Raw genomic sequence first — 19,275 nt, 5'->3', positions numbered from 1 at the left:
GACTAGCTTTGATTCATTCATTAATCATTCGCCATACAATTCATTCATTTCATTCATTCATTCATTTATTGTTCAAAACACTATAATCATAATTATTAATCACTGATATTCAACTGTGAAGCCAGACAATTATTAATGACTGATATTCAACTGTGAATGCAGTTATGCGGGCAAGGTTATGCCTGCAATCTGGGTGGTGCAGCCTGCAGTCATCCCATCCGGTGCATTCGCATTGGCTGTGAGCTGTGAAATGCATCACAACCGAGCAGTCTGTGCTCTGTGCTCTGTGACTGGAGTCTGTGAGGTGACCTTGTCAGGACCGTTGCAATGTCCACATTTGGCCGCACTGCCGCAACCAGTTGACCTCAGACACATTATCCGCAAAGAAGACCTCTTTCTTTCGTTATCGCTGCTTCCTCTGTTCCCTCATCACCTACTTCCTTCGCTCCTCGTGTACTTCCACGTTGTATTTGATTTGTTTCTCCACTTTTCTTGTCGTTTAGCTATTTGTATCTCCCAATTTCTCTACTTTTCTTGTCGTTTAGCTATTCGTATCTCCCAATTTCTCTACTTTTCTTGTCGTTTCCTATTTGTATCTCCCAATTTCTTGAGGAGAGAGAATGTTTTCTTTGATATTTGATGTGGTTCTTGACCGCTTTCGTCGAGGCTTTAATTTCCTTCTCTTTGATTGAATCTCCACCTCTTTCATTTTCAGTACAATATTTTTTTTGATAAGCCTCTCCACCTTTACGTATACTTTGATAAGTCTCGATATTATTATCATATTCTAGCGCATTTCTCTTTCATCCTCGGTATGTCATTTCTCTAGATTTTTAATCAATTGATACATGTTTGGATTGAATTCCATCTATATTCATGGAAGTGTAATGACATTATCAGTATGTATTTATTAATGGCATTATCATTGTTTACTATACAGTTCACAAAATAATACATATGAGATTGCTTTAATGAATTATTGCTAGTTTTTCAAAACTTGTACGTCCTACTGGAAATGATCCAAGAAAATTAAAAAATTGTCTTAGGTAACTGTCATGTTTTATTGCTCTAGCCGAGATTAATTTTATTACAATATCATTATTACTACTCGTGAAGTGACAGTTGTATGTTCACGTGAATTTGAACCTGAAAATATGATATCGGTTCGCATCAGTTACCATACCTGGAAGTAGGAGTTCTCAAATACTTATAATACACTGTAGAGCATATATACGTTACCCTGTAGTAGGATGTACATTATATATCTATATCCATACAGACTGTTGTTTTTATTTGTTGCATTTTCAACTTTTCCAATTTTGGACTGTCCTTGCAAAGAGCTGAAAAAATCACAGCATTCACGATCGTGACTTGATTCGCCAAATCTTGAAACAATAGCGCATTACGCACCCGCTAAGGTAGTTCAGGACGAAAAAGTCTGGTTTATTGGGGAAAAAATTGCAAGAATTCGATCACCCATCACAAGTGGCCTGCGCTTCGTTATCGAATTCCTGATTGGAAAAACGGTGGGAATTTGTTGATGATAGCCTCTTCAGGAATGTTGAACAAATACTAGACCTAATGTAAGATGAATTGAACGATGTATTCGAAGTAGAGCAAAATATTATGGATACTATAAGTAGGCCTAAAGTATCTTACAATATGTTGAAATATAAACGTTCCTCTATAAAACTGTTCATGAATATTAGAACTTGTAGTAAGCGATGAACTTGTATATTAGCGATTTGAACTTAAATTCGAATAGCAGAAATTCAAAAACTCGAAGCAGATTTATAACGTGAAGTGTGAACAGTTCAGAAAATATAAAAAAATGTTTTCATGGCATATCTGTATATATCATCACTTGTGCTGTCTGAGTTCATGTCATTTCTGTTATCTGTTGTTCTGTTGTTATCTGTTGTTATTCTGTTATCTGTTATCTGTTATCTATTACAATTGTTTGGGAGAACTTAAATCCTGAAAGATGAGGTGATCGGGATTTAATGTTGAAGTATTATTGAGAATCGTTTAGGAAATTGAAATTATTTGACACAACAATATCTCAACCAACTTAAACTGATTCTAAATAAATTCTACCTTGCAGAATATTTAATAACATTCAGTGAGTTGCCATTTATCAGTTACCTTTATAATATTATTATATTATCTTCATTTGTGTCAGAATACTGAATGTGTTTCGTCTTGTTGTAGGTAAGGAATCAATTTTAAATTTTTGCCATTTTAATTATTGTTAAATTGATAGGCTAAGTTTTTCAAATATCTCTTGTTGGTTGATCCAATTTCTTTGTTCTAGAATTAGGGTGTATATCCATGCATATATCTTTGCATATATCCATGATACCAAACTAAATTGGCATTTACACCTTCAAAATAGCTCACTTTGATACCTTAAGAAGTTTGAAATCGGAATGAGTCAAGAGTATAGAAATGTTGTGGAATGCTCGTAATGTTTGTGTATTCTTATGCGATATTTTCATTGAAATTCCTTGATAATGTTATAATGAAAATAATTTCAACAGACATTACATTATGAGAAAAACAAAACGTTATTTTTAGACAACTTTTTCTCAGAAATTGAATGTCCCATTCTAAAATAAAAATATATGTCATTCATGCCCCTCAGTTATAGATAACAAAATCCCCAACAATAGACTTCAAAGAGACACACACTATCAACTCTAGATTGACAGCTTACACACAAAACAATAAATTGATTGCCTAACCTGGCGGTCACTTGAAAGTCAATCAATTCCAAACTAGGAAACGTCGAAGATAATTCCTGTGATCGATCTCGACATCATTATAACCAGTTATACAATGCGTCACACCACATCTACAATTCCATTCTGCAAATTAAATGAATACCTTGAGGATTATTGTTGGAAATAATCGTGGATTGAATTTAAATTGATTTTTTTCAGTCCATTGCTTTGAATGCTTATCTGATGTGTCATTAGTGAAACTTCCACATTTTTATTCAGTTACGATTGAGAACACTTGGGGTTGGGGAGCAGTACCAACCGCCATAGCCTGGAGGGGCAGTTACACGAAAATTTAATCGCTGTATCCATGAAAATAACCAATGAGAAGAGAACCAATGATTGCATGTAAAATTCATGCAATGACTTTATCTCACGATGGTTCAATTAAGTTGAATTTCTGTATAAGTGACCTCTTGTGTAACTTAGTAGAATAATACTTGTGTGAAATTGAGTTGTTTGGGATTGGGCTGTCTTATTCTTCGAAGACTTGTAAAATAGAGAAAAATTGCAATCTCTAGATTTAACAGAACAAGGAGAAATAATATAATATAATTAGAATAAAGAAAATTACCGACAAATGAATTCTAATAAATTATTAGTATTCAATAAAATTCTTTTCTGAAGGTGAAATAAAAAGATGCTGTCAATTCCACAACATTTTTATTCCAAACTAGTTTCGATGCACTTGGCATCATCATCAGTGGTAGATTCTTAAAAATTTTGTGGAATTGACAACATCTTTTTATTTCACGTTAATATGGAGAAATTCCAGAACATCTCTGTGCAGTGTTAAACTCTTTTCTATTGATTTTTTTTAATGATTGATTAAAAACTATAGATGAACAACATTATAATTTTGATAAAATCCATAAATTTCCACTCTGATATCATCCATTCAGGTGCTATACACCTGCATATGATCGAAATGCAGTCTCATAATAATTATTGTTTTGGGTCAACTTGCAATACTAAGCAGCCTTCTGCTTCCTTTTTTGGAGTCCTCTTCGCAGCAGGCGTTATGAACTTGACCCACTTCTGCGCTGCAAACTCAATAATAATGTAAATAAAACTTGTTTGTGTCGGTAACACATATTTAGTTCATTATTATTTCCTCATACATACGTAATTTCAATGGAGGAAATTGTTTTTTTTTCTGACTCACACATCCCGCCATGTATTTCATATCCTATGAACTACACATCCTGTGCTCAGTTTGATTACAGATTACAGCCGTGAATTACTAAATTACCAGCCGATCTACAAAATTACTACGGCACGTCTATCGTAATTTCGATCACAGTAATCCAGAAAACAGAATTTCTCAAACATTTTACAAGTAATTTCCTGTTTCTGCAACGTATGTATTAAGTTGTGCTACAGGTGGTAATAAGCTCAGTTCATATGTGTATTATATCAAGCTCCGTCAGGATGAAATATATAATAATTTCTTTTGAATTTGACATTCAAGAAGGAAAAGTGAATATCAGCTTGGGGAATAATTAGAGAATTAATATCATGATCAAATTAAGCTTTCCTTCAATTTTTACGCATCTATGTCTTCATTGTTCATTGACTAGACTATGGCGAGGTGCAATAATTAAACTTATTTTTCCAGTTTAAAAATACCCTTAGCTACAGTGTTCAGTAATTTCAGTAGTTCTGAAAAATATATTTTTTAGTAATTTAGTCACTGTTGATTCCAGAATATATTTTTGTTGTTCATCAGATAGAAACAATTAGAACATACTGTAATCGAGTAGAAAACACAACCATTCTTCTATTGAATTGAAAAAAGCATTGTATTATTTTTATTTCTTTATTATTATTATTTATTCCTATTATCGGAGAAAAATTATTATGGACATCTGTAATTTAATATTCTAGATAGTGCAGTCGGGATTTTTGGTTGAATCCATTCAACAACTGCAAAACCTAGTAGTACTTGTATTTGTGGATAGTCGATTCCTATTTTATTGAAAAAAAATGTGAAGATGACCAACGATATTCTATATAGTGAGCTCCTGACCCAGGATAAGGGAAACTCTGTGATGAGGGTGATTGTTGAAGCGACACTCAATGTGATTGTTGAAGCGAATTGCAATCGGATCGATACGGTCAGCTGTTGGCCTATCAATTGCACACCTGGACTGACTTACACAATATCATTAATTGGATCATTAAAAACCATTCATTTCTCTGTTCAAATCACAATGAAAGTTGGTGTGAACGTTTATTTCCTGGATCATGAATGTATCAGTTTTACATTTGTGCTAGTAGTAGTTGAATTATTGCAGCTGCTGAAGTGAGAATGAATGGAGAATACTTCTTGGTTGTATAGATGTGTTTTGGTAATATTGGTCTTGTATAGCGTAAGAGTATCCATACAGTGAAATGTTAGATGAAATGTGGAGAGAAGTTCTTGAAAAAAATACTGATTTGATGCCTCAGAAGATAGAAAATTTGATTGGAAAGAATTCGATATGGTAGTTTTTCAGCTTTTTCAAAAATATTTTAACACTGAATAATCAATTTATCAAAATAAACATAACCCACATCATGTGTAGCCTTATCACTTTACTCACCAAAAAATAATGGTATTTTACCATTGCTCTTATCATGGAGTAGAGAATAAATTGTTTCTATCTTCAACGTTGTTTCTATTTTCTGTGCTTATAGGGACTTGTGAACTCGTTTTGTGTATTTCAAATTGAGCTATAAAGTCTAGTTAGAAGTATTGAAAGTTTGTAATCCTGATAATTTTTTAATTGTCATTTTCCTGATAATGATTCTCTATGTTATGAGTTAATTGCACATTATTGGTGAATATTTTCTGATTCTAAGTTAGTTAGTTCATTGCTATGAACAATGAAATAGAGTAGCGATGGACAGATGTGGATGGAGGGCTGCCAACCAATCAAACGATTGAGCTGAAAGAAGAAGTTAATTCAAATCTAGTCTTCATGAGGTCCGGTTTGAAGGGATGTGAGTTCAATACCTACGATATTGAGAGTAAAAATAAACGAAGCAGATCCTCATTACACTCACTAACTAGGACATAGATTTATGTTGTTTTTTCAGTAAGATCCGTTCTGAGAAAACTCCACCAAAGTTGATGCAGCTGGGAAGGCTGTCGAAGAAAAATAAAAGAGTTGACTTTTTCAGTCGAAACTTCAAACGTCACTTGCAAGAACTGGGACTGAGAAAGAGTGATGGCTGACTGTGGGGGGTGAATGAGACAGTCAGTTTAGATTACAATGAAGGGTTCACTCATCAGCGGAGGGAGGGGAGGGGATCAGTGCAGTATTGACAACCATGACTGGTAGAAAAACGATTGGAGAATCGAAATGGTAAAAACAGAACGAAGAAGAAGGAAGAGAACAGGAGAAAAAAGAGAAACAGAAAGAAGTTGAGTAGAAAAAAGAAGAAAATGGAGGAGAGGAAGAACAACAGGATGAATTAGAACGAGTTCGAGAAGGAGGAATAGAAGGAGAAGAGAAGAGAAAGCAAGTTTTGTAGAAAATAGAAGATGTTGGGAATGATGAAAGAGGCGAAGTATCTTGAATGGATTCTAGGAAAGTATTAAATGATGAAAAATGAGCAAAGAGGAGGTAAAGAGGAAAAAAGAGGTGGTAGAGAGGGATGGAGGAGGGGAGAATAAAGTTAAAAGAAAAGTGGAGAAGATGAAAAGGAAAGAGAGGATGAAAAGGAAAGAGAAGAAGAAGAAATGATGGTTGAGTAGCAGAAGAAATAGTCGTTGAAACAGAAGAAGACGTTCTGGAAGAGAGAGGAAGTTTTGGAAGAAGACAAAAAATGAAGGTAAATCATAAGTCGAAGAACCTGGAGCCTAAGCAAAAGGAGAGGAAGAATATAAAGCAGAATGGGTAAGAAAGTGGAATACTAGAATCCGGTGTGGGCTATGGAATTATGAAATTGATTAGTAAATAGAGTATAGGTGGAGGAGGAGAGAAATAGACGAAGAAGTAGTCGGAGGAGGAAAAGTTGGAGGAGAAGTAGAAAAAGAAAAAGAAGCGTGAGGAGGTGAAAAGAAGAAAAAGAGAGAAGGTGAAGGAAAATCAGTCGAAATCGAAAGTGAATTACCAGATGGAGAAGAAAGTGAGTGGAAAGCAAATATGAATACGAGTTGGCGGACAAGAAGAGGGAGGAGGTGACAGGAGAAAACGGAAACAAGGAGAACGCATGGGAGAGGAAGAACAATAATGGAAAGGAGAAGAAGAAAAAGGAATTGAAGTTGACTTGGGTCGTCAAACCGAGAAAAAGCGTTGCATGCGAGTTCCAAGTCATCAATTAGTAGGAAGTCTTCGTGTCGAATAGAGGATCTCATTGACACCACCCACAGCTACACCCCTATATCTATATTTGTCAGGATTTCAGACATCAAATATACTCAATTATATCTATATAGTCACCAGCTACCAGTCTAGCATCAGTTCCAAGCCCGCATGTTTACATTATGGCCAATTTGTACTCCCTTACCTACCCTTTCCCCTCTCTTACCCTCCCTCAGATGACCTTGATCAAATATCAACCAGCAGCAACCGCCCAAATCCAACAATCATTTTCACTATCCTTTTATCATTCTTCCCTAACAACAATTCTGTACGTCACCTGCTGTTTTATACCCATATCACCCACTCCTTGTTTCAGTTATTTCAGAATGAACAACTGCTGACTTGTGACGTTCAAGGGTTCGTGGTTAGGGTGAAGCGTGTTGGGGTGTCATGACAGATAAAAATCGTCAATTAATAGGAGGATGATTTGGTGGAATTCAAGTGGTCGAAGTAAAGCCAGTTACACTCACGTCGATTTTTGGACATTCGATTTTTTGCCGTCCTTAACCTGCGTTTACACCAAAGTTATTAACAAAATGTTTATTTCTCCGTCCTTATAAATTCTATTAGATTGAACGGAACTTGACAAACACATATGTTCATGGTGTGTATGATAAGTTATGTTCAATCTAATAGAATCTATAAGGACGGAGAAATAAACATTTTGTTGATAACTTTGGTGTAAACGCAGCTTTGTGGATTCCACCATGGATTAAACGGAACTTGTCACACATCATATATTTTAATCTAATAGATTTCAGAAAAGAACGGCAGAAAATCTGACATCAAAAAATCGATGTGTGTGTAACTGGCTTGAGGGGAAGGGGAATAAACGTATTTTTCAAACTATTCGATCCATTGGATGGATTTAATTGCATGCAATTCAAACTCCCAGTTGCACTTGCATGTTTTTAATTCAACCGCGGTTGAATAACCTCATCTAACGGAACTTATGTCACGAAAACTAATGAACGATTCGGACCATAATGATTTACGTTGACATCATTTTTAACTGTAGTTGAATCTAATAACAATCCGTGCAAAAGTGACAAAATTAGCTCATGTGGAATGAAATTTAGGAGTCTTAAATTTAATGCAAAGAGCTCAGATAGGAAAAATTGTCCATTAATACAGTACATATAATCAAAGGCTGTGAATCAAATTTATTACCTGTAGAATGATATAATAGTGTTGACGAGAAAACTTTGGATTTGGGGAGGATAAATCAAAGTAACTTATTCTTTGTAATACCACATTTAATAAGGGAAGTATATCATATAAAGATTCCTTTAATATAAGCTATGATTATGGAATCATTATAATTGTAATCAGTACCTTAATAATACAGTATGTAGATATTCAAGAGGTTTGTTCGAATTATTTGAGTCAGTGTTGCTGATTCATGCATTTGCATTGTACAGTCGTAACCAGCAATATTCCATTATTTGATAAGTGCAGTTGTTCATTACACATCAGTCTATTTTGATGCCGTTAATAACGCCGTCCAATCAGCATCATTCAAATGCGTCTATCAACATGACACAATTCAAATTGACTGCAGTGCAGTTGCCAGAGAACCTAATAAGGATGCAGATAATTTAAACAGGCGATTCTTTTCAAGAGATGAACTGAGAAAAAGAAAGAAAGATAAAAAGTTAAGAGAGAGATAACGTCAATGAGAGAGAGAGAGAGAGTGTGAGAGAGAGAGAGAGGAGTGAGAGATCAAGTGATAAAAAATTGTTCTCCATGTTGATAGGTTTGCATCTCATATCATTCAATTTGTTCTCTGCTCCAAGACAGTTGCTTCATCTCAAATAGAAACTATTTTTCTTCAACTTTTAACAAGAGTACAGCTCACAACATGTGCTTCTCATTTTTTCAATTATTCTCCTTCTATCTGTACCCTCCCATTCCTCTTTCCAATTATTTCTCCTTGTATTCTATGACTGTCTCTCTCTCAGTCAACATTTTATTGTTGTTTCGTATCTTCAACTAGCAGCACTGCGAATCCGATCTGCAATATGGTGATTAGTATGAATGATCTATCCTTTATTTCGTTGAGCTTTCGCAGTCAATTGAGTCTAATTCGCGGGCACACAGTCTTCAAGATGCTCCGTACTCTGTCAGTATTGTTCCATATTTCGTGTTTCATTAGAATTTTCTACTATTCTTTCTTTATATGTGATTATTATCATATTCTCTATGATTTACTGGCTTGTTTTCTTACCTATCTTGACAATCAGATTATGTGTATCAGTCTATTTTATCTCACATTCTACTTTTTCGTTTGATTTTATCAACATTATCGGTTGTATTTTTTAAACGGATTTTTTCGCAGTAGATTTTGATCAGTAAATTTCAACGACTAAATGAAATAATTTCCTGAAACCTTTATAAGATTAACTTCATTCCCCTTTCAAAATCAGTATTCAATCATTTATCGACTGCCATACTTCTCGATTGAAAGTTGAAACATATAATCTATCAAAATTCTGGAAACGGAAATAGAATAATACTGGGCTGTACTTCTTGTTCATTTCTTGATCATTCCTGTATTTTCTATAAATAGATCAACGAAAAAATGAATTCATGAGAGTGAAGAAATAAGATCATGTTGAAGACTTAAATTTTGAAATGATCCATTTGAACTGAAGTTCATCATTACACACCATTACAAACCAAACTCAATGATCCGTATCCGTACACAGACACTTCGATCAATTAGAATAAAGTGTTATAACCAAGGTGTCAACGAGGGAACAACTGAAATGATGTAAGTGGTCGTAATTTTGTGCTTGAACAAAGGGTCTTTCCGCCGCCAGTCAAGGGAGTCGCGCAGACCTTTTAAATGTTCAAACTCAATGTCATTTCAAGAGAGAAATCACTGAGCACTAGAGGAAGTGAGGCGGAGAAATGACAGGATGGGGAGAGGAAATGTGGGGAGAGGTTGGAGAATGATTGGATAGGGGGAAGGGGGTGGATCGCAAACTCACATCCCCCTGTTAATAAAAGTTTATTGTTATAGCTGTTATCGTACGGTTATGGCTATTTCAAGACACAACATCTCAAGGAGAGAGATTGCTGCCTGCTCTGCCAAGCGAATACATTATCAATCCAACAAAAGCCTTGCGAAGATTTCGAGCCTCTTTTATGGCGATTTCTCGTTTCTTGAGTGCCGAACTTGACGACTTTTTAAGTTGCAAACTTTTATTGCGAGCGAATGTGCTTAAAAGTGGGAGAACGGTGTTGGGTTGCGCAGATATTGGACTGAATCTCATACAAATAGATTTCTGTAGATTCTATAGATTTCCCTATCATGGCCATCTATAATGGATGTTGGATGAATAGCTAGCAGAAGGCTTTACATATAACAAGCTGGAATTTCCTTGAGGGTGATTGAATTTCTGAAATACATCCTTCATTTGAATGTACCGTAACTTTGAAATTACATAAATAGATACAGTCAACATTGGACAAAATCTCCTCCCTATCCTACTGTATTATATTCTTCCACCATACACTTTGAAATAAATTGATCAGATACGACCTGAAAAATCTGACACCAGACCTGATTCAGCCAGTTCACTCGATATTATTATCACTATTTATTCACCTCACACCTTTTCTGAAGTATCTCTGGATTGAAAGCAAGCAGATTCTGATTGATACAAATCAGAAGTCTTCTAATATATTAAATTCCTAAAACATGAGAAAAAACATTGTTTTCAATCCAAGTATTAATTTCAAGTTATGTTATCTTGCATATCTTTGAAATTAATTAATTTATTTTTTTGTTGATTGCAGACATCGCAATGGACTGGTCAGACCACGCGCTGTGGTGGCCATCAAAGAAGCGGTGGCTGTCTCGCACCCGGTCCACCCTGGACCAGTACGGGGTGCAGGCTGATGCGGCACTGGAGTTCACACCCATGCACAAGACGCTCAGAGTCCAACTGCCCGATCTGCGCTACCTGGACTGTCGCGTCGACTTCAGCATCAAGACGTTCAATGCTGTCGTGCAGTTGTGCAAGGAGTTGGGTTAGTATTTACGATATTTAGTTTGTAGTTGGATATTAGCACTAATACAAACCATTTATTATTATTAAGCGTATGGCAGATACACAGCACATGTAGAGCTCATGAGTCTCAAATGCCTACATATAAACTGTAAATTTCCAATTTATTTGAGATGTTCTTCATGGTTGTCGGTGATATTAGATTAGATTAAAGTATACTAGATTTTTTTCTGAGGATGATATCCACATGAGATCTAGGCTTCTGCGTGGTCAATGAGGCGGATGATAATGAGAGATGAATGGACCTACAATTTTAGTTTTAGGTGGGTTCCGGCCCACGTGTAGCGACTTTTCAACTCATGTATCATATTCAGAGGAGTTGGCTCAAGTGGTCACCCTTTAATGGGAGTGATGATATGAAAGTTGTAGTAAATAAGAAATGATCTAGAATCACACATGAAAATCATTTCATTCCAAAGGTGGTCCTGTAAATGGACTTCATGATATCAATTCTCTGAAGAATTGATTCTCTATTCTGAATTCTCTATGGCAAGAATCTATCAAGTATCTAACAAGTAGTACTATCGTCAATATTTGAAATATTCAGCCCATATAGTACATCCTGTATTAATATTATCTAGTACTTCTGCTACATTATTGTTATTGTATCGATGAAGCCTTGCCCATCATAAGAAGTACACATTTACTTCAGACTCCACTTCTATGTAGGCTACTTCAAGCATTATTGTAAAACATATCAATTACATTTCAGTGTAAAGCGGATGGAATAACTGCAAACCATTTTCCAATGGCTCTAAACAGAAAGAGCAATAAATACTTTACTGGCCTTTCAAATCAGTTACTTCCACTAATTTTTCAACTACTTACTAGTGGGTGAGCTTCTTGAAGATGAGAGGAATCATGACTTATAATATTTATCTACCAATAAATATAAAACTTTGTTCCTTCTTATTAAAATTATTGCTTCTTGATTCTGAACATAAATTTCATGGATAAAATAGAAGAAGACAATACATTGATTAGAATAAACAGTGTACCTCAATAGAATATTGAATTGATTGGTGATTGACTTGACATAATTCCGTCTGTTGCCGTACTCATTTTTGAAGAATCATTTTGAAAATGGTATTGAAGAATCACTTTGATGTTCTTAGGTATCCGGCACCCAGAAGAACTGTCATTCTGCAAGCCGCTGGAGCCTTGCCACCTGAAGTGCAACCTGAAGGACATGCAGTCGAACAAGAAGCACAGGGAGATGAACGGCTCGAAGCAGCCGGCCGACACCAACACGTTCATCGGCAACCACAGTCCGGCCGGGTCCAACCACTCATTGGACAAGACACCTCCCTTCATGTGTGCGCCCATATCACCCAGGCATGCCACCTCCACTCCTATCAGCTCGCCTGTTGGAATGGTCAGCACTAATTCATTATATTAATATAATGTTAATGTCTTTCTTTTAATGTCACCTAAATCTGGGAGAGAAATAGTACAAGGTATTCTTAGTTTTTCTCTCCCGATCTGTGCTTCATTGTAAAAAAGAATACATAAAATAAATAAATAATCCATTTTTGGTGGTGAAAATACTGGCATTGTTCTTTGGATAGTCAATTTCTAGCCTGCAATGTTTTTCCTCAAATCCCCAGCTGCAACTGCGCGGGGGAAGCCTGGGGGAGCTGAATCTTCTCCTCCACGGAGGATAAAGCGGGATTATTCTGGGACAAAGACTCTTCAAAAGAGAAACTTTACACTATATTATAGTATAGTATAGTATATTATATTGTATATTTGTACATCTTTCAAGTTAATAATCTCTTATGAATGACATCTATTGCTATTCTTGAAGAATATGTTATAGATAATTTGACTGTTGACCATTTGCTGCTTAAACAAATACAGCTTTTGTTAGTTTATAGGCCTAATACTTTTATGAAATGTAATATTGTGTTCTTTATATTCTTATCATCTGTACAACAAGTTGTGTATTTCGGTTATGAGAAATCTATGCCAAATACTATACACATCTAAATAATAATTCATTTTGATTCGATTAGGACACCAGACTAGAACACTATAGTGGGATCAGCCACTACCTCCGTAAATAAAGCCATAGTGCATTTCAGGTAACGTCAACACAGGTAGGGCTCCCACACCAATAAAAACACTAGCTGATATAGATCAGCTGAAATCAACAATTTTTTATTGGAGCCCTACCTGTGCTGACGTCACCAGAATGCACTATGGCTTTGTTTACGGAGGTAGTGGGATTAGCTTTTGCTATAACCTCATATCTGTGCTTTAATGCATTCTGCTGATCTTCATTACGGAAAAAAGGCTGGAACACTATAGTAATACACCAGGAGTGAGACCGACGCTCACTCTTTTTTACACTCTTGGTGTCTGAAGTAGTCACTGGTCATTAATAATAATGACGCATATCAGACTAGGGACACCAGATTTTAGTGCACCAGCTGGTAGCCCGAGTGAGAAACCAGCCCCCAACATTATTTGTATTCCAACTGGTGTCCCTGATTTAATAAGCTTCACAAGAACCATTGAAGCATATATGCTTCCGACTGATCTAATAGTCGTAAGACTGAAAAAATAGTCGTAAGACTGATCTAATAGTCATAAGGAAACCAAAAGAGTGGATGAGTGAGGGAACGTCGACCTCACTCGTGTTATCTCACCGGTACCTCAGAATAATCTCCTAGTCTCTTGATGTATATTGTGCCTTGGAATATATTTTCTGGTGATAATACTCAATACGAAACGTGTGTTATTAGTTTCAATTGATTTTAAATTTTGTTACCTTTATCTCCGCAGAAGGGCACGTGGAAACGCAACCAGCAGACAGATCTGAACGGGTCGTACATGTCGAACGGTCACGTGATGTCCATTGAGAGCCTGAACGGCAGCCTGTACCAGTCGCTGGTGCAGAGTCCTTCCACGCCCAGTCAGGAGGCCAAGGCTCACACGCTCAGGCCTAAGTCGCTCGTCGAGAAAGCCAGGCTCAATGTCGCGTAAGTTGCTAACTTCATGCAAAAATTGGTAAATCACTTGATAAAATCTTTTTTTTTATGTACAATGAGTGGTAAAAAGTGATGAGCTTTGCTGTTGAACGTTTAATTTTGAATAATTTTGCAACTATAGTTGCCATCACCACAAATTCATTATTCAATCTTTGGTGTGGAAGTGGGGATCTTTTCATTAAAATTCCAAAAATAATTGAGAATCAATTGCAGTGATTAGAATAAATTCTGACGTATAAATAGAAGTTCATACAAGACATTATTTCGTTTCGGCTAACCTGCCCGGCTATATATATGCTTATGCTTTTTTCAGGCCCAGTTCAGTAATAAAATACACAAATAACAACAAATATACAAAATAATGAATAAAACGTACATTTAGGATTTATAATGTTCAAAATAAATATGTCTCGTCGGGTTTTATTCCTTTTTGGGAGGTCAGATGCCAAGCTCTCCCACAGTCCCCTCCAGCCAAGACATGGCACGCTCATCCGCCGGGTGAATACCCCTGAGTCCCCCTGCACCAAAGTTTCCTGTTCAAATCGATTCCTGGCAAAGGCACAGATGGATCTTCCACCAACGTCTTATTCTTAATGTTGACCTGAAACCATTCCTGCCGCCACAATTCTTTAACATCTTGTCTCTCAACTTTCGCCAGTCTGAGATAATGCCTAGACCTCAATATTTTGAGGGGTGGATTCAGCATATCCTTCATTATTGGGAGCTCTTGTCTGGAGGATAAGCGGTTCATCAACTGATAAGTCCTCTCTTTTCTTCTCAATGCTGGTGGCATAGGATAGGCAACCACTTAGTTTCAGTGGTTCCTCATAGTCTCTTTCAGGGTGATGTCTAATTTCTTAGTCCCTTGCCCGGCTATTTCATAGGCTACTGAAAGTAGTGAACAACGTAGCTGTAGATATGACCATGAGACCAGGTTCTGTTTTATAGAAAAAATGTGAAATCAGCTATTCGTTGATAGCATTTACTGTGTTTTAATTTGTATTTAATTGCATGTTGCAGATGGCTAGACTCGTCTCTGTCGATCATGGAGCAGGGCGTGATGGAGTTCGACACACTGCGATTGCGCTTCAAGTTCTTCTCATTCTACGACCTGAACCCGAAGGTGGACGGAGTGCGCATCAACCAGATCTACGAGCAGGCCAAGTGGATGCTGCTCAACGAGGAGCTAGACTGCACCGAGGAGGAGGCTCTTATGTTCGCTGCTTTACAGGTATTCCAAAGCAAACAAATAATAAATTCAGTAGAACAGTAGTGGAGAATGTGATGTGATAGATCTGTGCAAAGGCTAAAAAAAAACTTTCTACTGGTGATACTTTTTTAAAGTTTTTTGATTTGTATACTATCAATATGGAAAAGTTCGCGCAGGAAAACCTTTTTCCGATCATTACATTTTGAAATATGAGCGTATATAGTTCAATTTTTTTGGGGACGGTCATTTCAAATTCGGTAACAGATGAATTAATGAAGTTTTGAGGATAAATTCTTTATGGAGATGTTGATTTTAAATACAATTATTAAAAAAAAAATTTAGAAAATTATTTTCAATCTAACCTACTAAAAATGACCACAAATAATTTTTTGGTCATTTTTGGCAAATAGAATAATTTCTCAAAAATTGATATTCTAAGAAATGTTTTGTTCATTCAATCAACAATAGGCTACCATGAAGAATTTTTTTCTCAAAATTTCATGGAATTACTAATTTATCTCTTACCAAATTTGAAATAATGTGCCCCAAAAATTTGAATTTCAGGTGCTCATATCTCAAAAAAATGATCGGAAAAAAATGTTTTCCTGATAAAACGTTTTTATTTTGATAGCTTGATAGCATACAAATCGAAAAACGTTGGAAAATATCACCAGTAGAAAGTGATTTTTAGCCTTTGCACAGCCTTAAAACACTACCTCCGTAAACAAAGCCGTAGTGCATTCGTGTGACGTCAGTACAAGTAGGGCTCCCACACCAATAAAGCACTAGCTGATATAGATCAGCTGAAATCAACGAATTTTTATGGTGTAGAAGCCCTACCTTTGCTGACGTCACACGAATGCACTAGGGCTTTGTTTACGGAGGTATTGCTTAAGACCCGGTTTCTGAGGCACTTGTTGAATCTAATGGATTATTAAACCTACAGATCTAGTTTAGATTTGATGGTTCAATGGACTTAATATGTTTCCGGGCCTAGAAATAAGGGAGATGTGAAAAAAGTATAGAATGTTAAGTATACAATGTACCTGTAAAAAAATAATTCTCAATTTCATTGAATAATGGAAGAATTCGTATTTGAATTTCTTCTGCTCAGGTACTGTTTGTCATTATGCCTGTGCAAGTAACTGGTGCCTAGTATTATCTTGATTCATAGTGAATCACAATACATTTTGGCCTATAACAATGAAACTGAATTGATAAATCAAGCTGAGTTCCGCTTTTTTGCTATCCGCAATGCTTTTAGGCTGATTCTATTGTCATTATCAGTTCTGTTTGAATCCAGATCACTCTTGTCAACAAATTCTACTGAACTTCATAAACGATAATAAATTGATATGAACATTATGAATAACTGGAGAGATGTTGAAATGACGTGAGTCATAGAGTTTGAATCATTTTTCACAATACGTTATGATTGTCCTCATGTTGGCAATGATTGATATGAATCATATGAATAACTCAGGATGACGGAATGCAATAATTATTCATTTCATATGCTCCAATACAGTTATATAATTTGAAACTCATAGTTTCAGTACCTACTTCACTAATTATAGTAACATTTTCTGACACCATTACCTTAGTTCTCAATTTTATTCAATTTTTATTCCAATCAACACAATACAATATACATAAGAGAAATTAAAACTCAAAAAAATCACAATCAAAAATAAATTTCCAATGAAATACAAAAACAGGCTTCATGGCGGGGTGTGCTGAAAAGAAAGAAAGGAGGAAAAATACCTAGCCAACTATGGTTTCCCATATAATAGGTAGGTAGAGGGAATAAAAGTAAGGAAAGAAGGGTGGAGAGGAGAAGAAAAGGGAAGTATTCTTCTCTATTTGCAATGGGCCTTAAATAATAAATCATTTACAATTGAATTTAAAATGCGAGGGAAAAGGGATTTATATTTTATCAAGTATTCAATTACGGTTTTTAATATATAATCTTCGTATTGTCATTACCTTAATGTCACTAAGAACCATCTCGGTAGGGTGCAATCTAGGTCTGTTTAAAATAACTTGAATTATCAGTTTTTGGGCCACGAATAATTCCTCAATATGACAGTTGAAACATCCCCCCCCCCAAACAGCTATGCCATACTGCAGAATTGATTTAACTAGAGCGTGATATACCATTTCAAAATTTTTCTTATTTAGAATTTTATTTATTTGATAGAATTTGTAAGATAAATATCTAATTCTTCAAAAAACGGACTTAATAAGTACATCCCACTTTAGATGATCATCTGTTATATTACCCAAGTATTTAATATTATTGACTTTTTTATTGTGGGACAATCAAAAATACCTAGGTTTGAAGTGCACCTTGAGTGGAGGTTTAATTCTTCATTATCAACAGGCTGCCCTATTTCATTTACTGAGAAGATTGTGTAGCTAGTTTTATCTATATTCAAACATAGGGTATTTCTATCTAGCCAGTTCTTAATTTGTAATAACTTATACACTTTTGTTCAGCTATGGTGTGAACTTCATTCCAAGTTTTACCGTGGGAAATAGCTGCAGTATCATCTGCAAAGGATAACATAGTTGAATTTAGAAGCCTTAAATTCAGAAGATTGTTGACATAGAGAATAAAGAGGATGGGTGACAGCACCGTACCCTGAGGAAGACCATACGAAGTCAAGTCCGTTACACTAGAATGATCATTAATGGTTAAGGATTGGGTTCTATTACTCAGATAGGACCTGAAGTTCTTGAAGGTTATATAGCCTACCGGTAGGCTAATGAAGATTATTGACTCATTAACCTGTATAACATGAAATATTTCAATGTTACAAATAATAATCTATTTGTTAGGTACAAATCAACCTGCAAGCCGGCGTGCCTCAGCCAACCATGGAGAACCATTCGAATTCGTTCGCAGATGATGACATCGATGCGGCGCTCACAGACCTGCAGGTCTCCCTCGAGGGATCCCACATCAGCTCCACCAATGATATCACACAAGTGCCAGAACTTTATGATTATCTTCGCTTCTTGAAGTGAGTAGTTTTCTATTTAATTTTTTTTACTATTACTAATATTTTTTCAATTTTTACTCTCTTGAAAATCAAAAGTTTATTGTGAATTTTATTACTTAGAAATATTTTCCAGTTTATGCTATTAACTTGAAATTCACAAAGTCGATATTCAACATTGAAGATTATTGTGAAGGGACCTTACCCTAATGAATGAGTTCAAAATGAGTTTGAGATGAATTGTAGTTTAGAATTTAGTGCCCATATACACAATTGCATCGTTGAAACTATTCATGAATTCAGAATGAAATAAACATACGTGTATGTTTAGACAAAAACATACGTATATTTAGTGTTCAATTCCTAAAGTTGTCTCATGTATTTCTAAAATCAAGAGGTTTTATTTATAGTTTATTAATAGTGATAGTGTGGTTTTTCAAGATTTATTCATTTGATTGCTATATTACCACGAATCAGCGTGTCTAGAGAAGGAAGAACTTATACAACCGATTATTTAATCCTTTTTTATCAACTAATTATTGCTGAATATCGAAATCAATAGTGTGTCTATAAATTCAAAGCTTAAAACTATGGTAAATAATTTGAAATCACGTATGAATACCGATTTCCGTTCAAGTATGGGTTCACATATGGTTTCCTGACTAAGAACACTTTTCAAAACATGACTTTAAATACGGCCTTTAATCCTTGAATAAATGTCCGCCTCTTGTACTCAAGATATAACTTAAACCTCGAATACATTATTACATTCTATGAATAGACCCCCCACTTGGATGATTTGTCCGTGTGCAAGGAGGAAATATGTGTACTACATAGCAATATTATAGGCTTATAGGAGTTT

General features: G+C 35.6%; 1 protein-coding gene across 1 annotated transcript in view; it reads left to right on the top strand.

Moving 5' to 3' along the window:
• Positions 1-19,275, top strand: part of LOC111054253 (unc-112-related protein) — a 186,753-nt gene that overhangs the window by 159,128 nt on the left and 8,350 nt on the right. The window contains exons 2-6 of the mRNA XM_039426055.1: positions 10,937-11,170; positions 12,324-12,583; positions 13,996-14,192; positions 15,222-15,432; positions 18,253-18,437. Coding sequence (XP_039281989.1) covers positions 10,937-11,170; positions 12,324-12,583; positions 13,996-14,192; positions 15,222-15,432; positions 18,253-18,437 — 1,087 coding nt within the window. The remainder of the gene's footprint in view (positions 1-10,936; positions 11,171-12,323; positions 12,584-13,995; positions 14,193-15,221; positions 15,433-18,252; positions 18,438-19,275) is intronic.

The sequence above is a fragment of the Nilaparvata lugens genome, chromosome 4, assembly GCF_014356525.2.
Source record: "Nilaparvata lugens isolate BPH chromosome 4, ASM1435652v1, whole genome shotgun sequence".
Taxonomy (NCBI): domain Eukaryota; kingdom Metazoa; phylum Arthropoda; class Insecta; order Hemiptera; family Delphacidae; genus Nilaparvata; species Nilaparvata lugens.
This window is presented reverse-complemented; position numbering and strand designations above follow the sequence as displayed.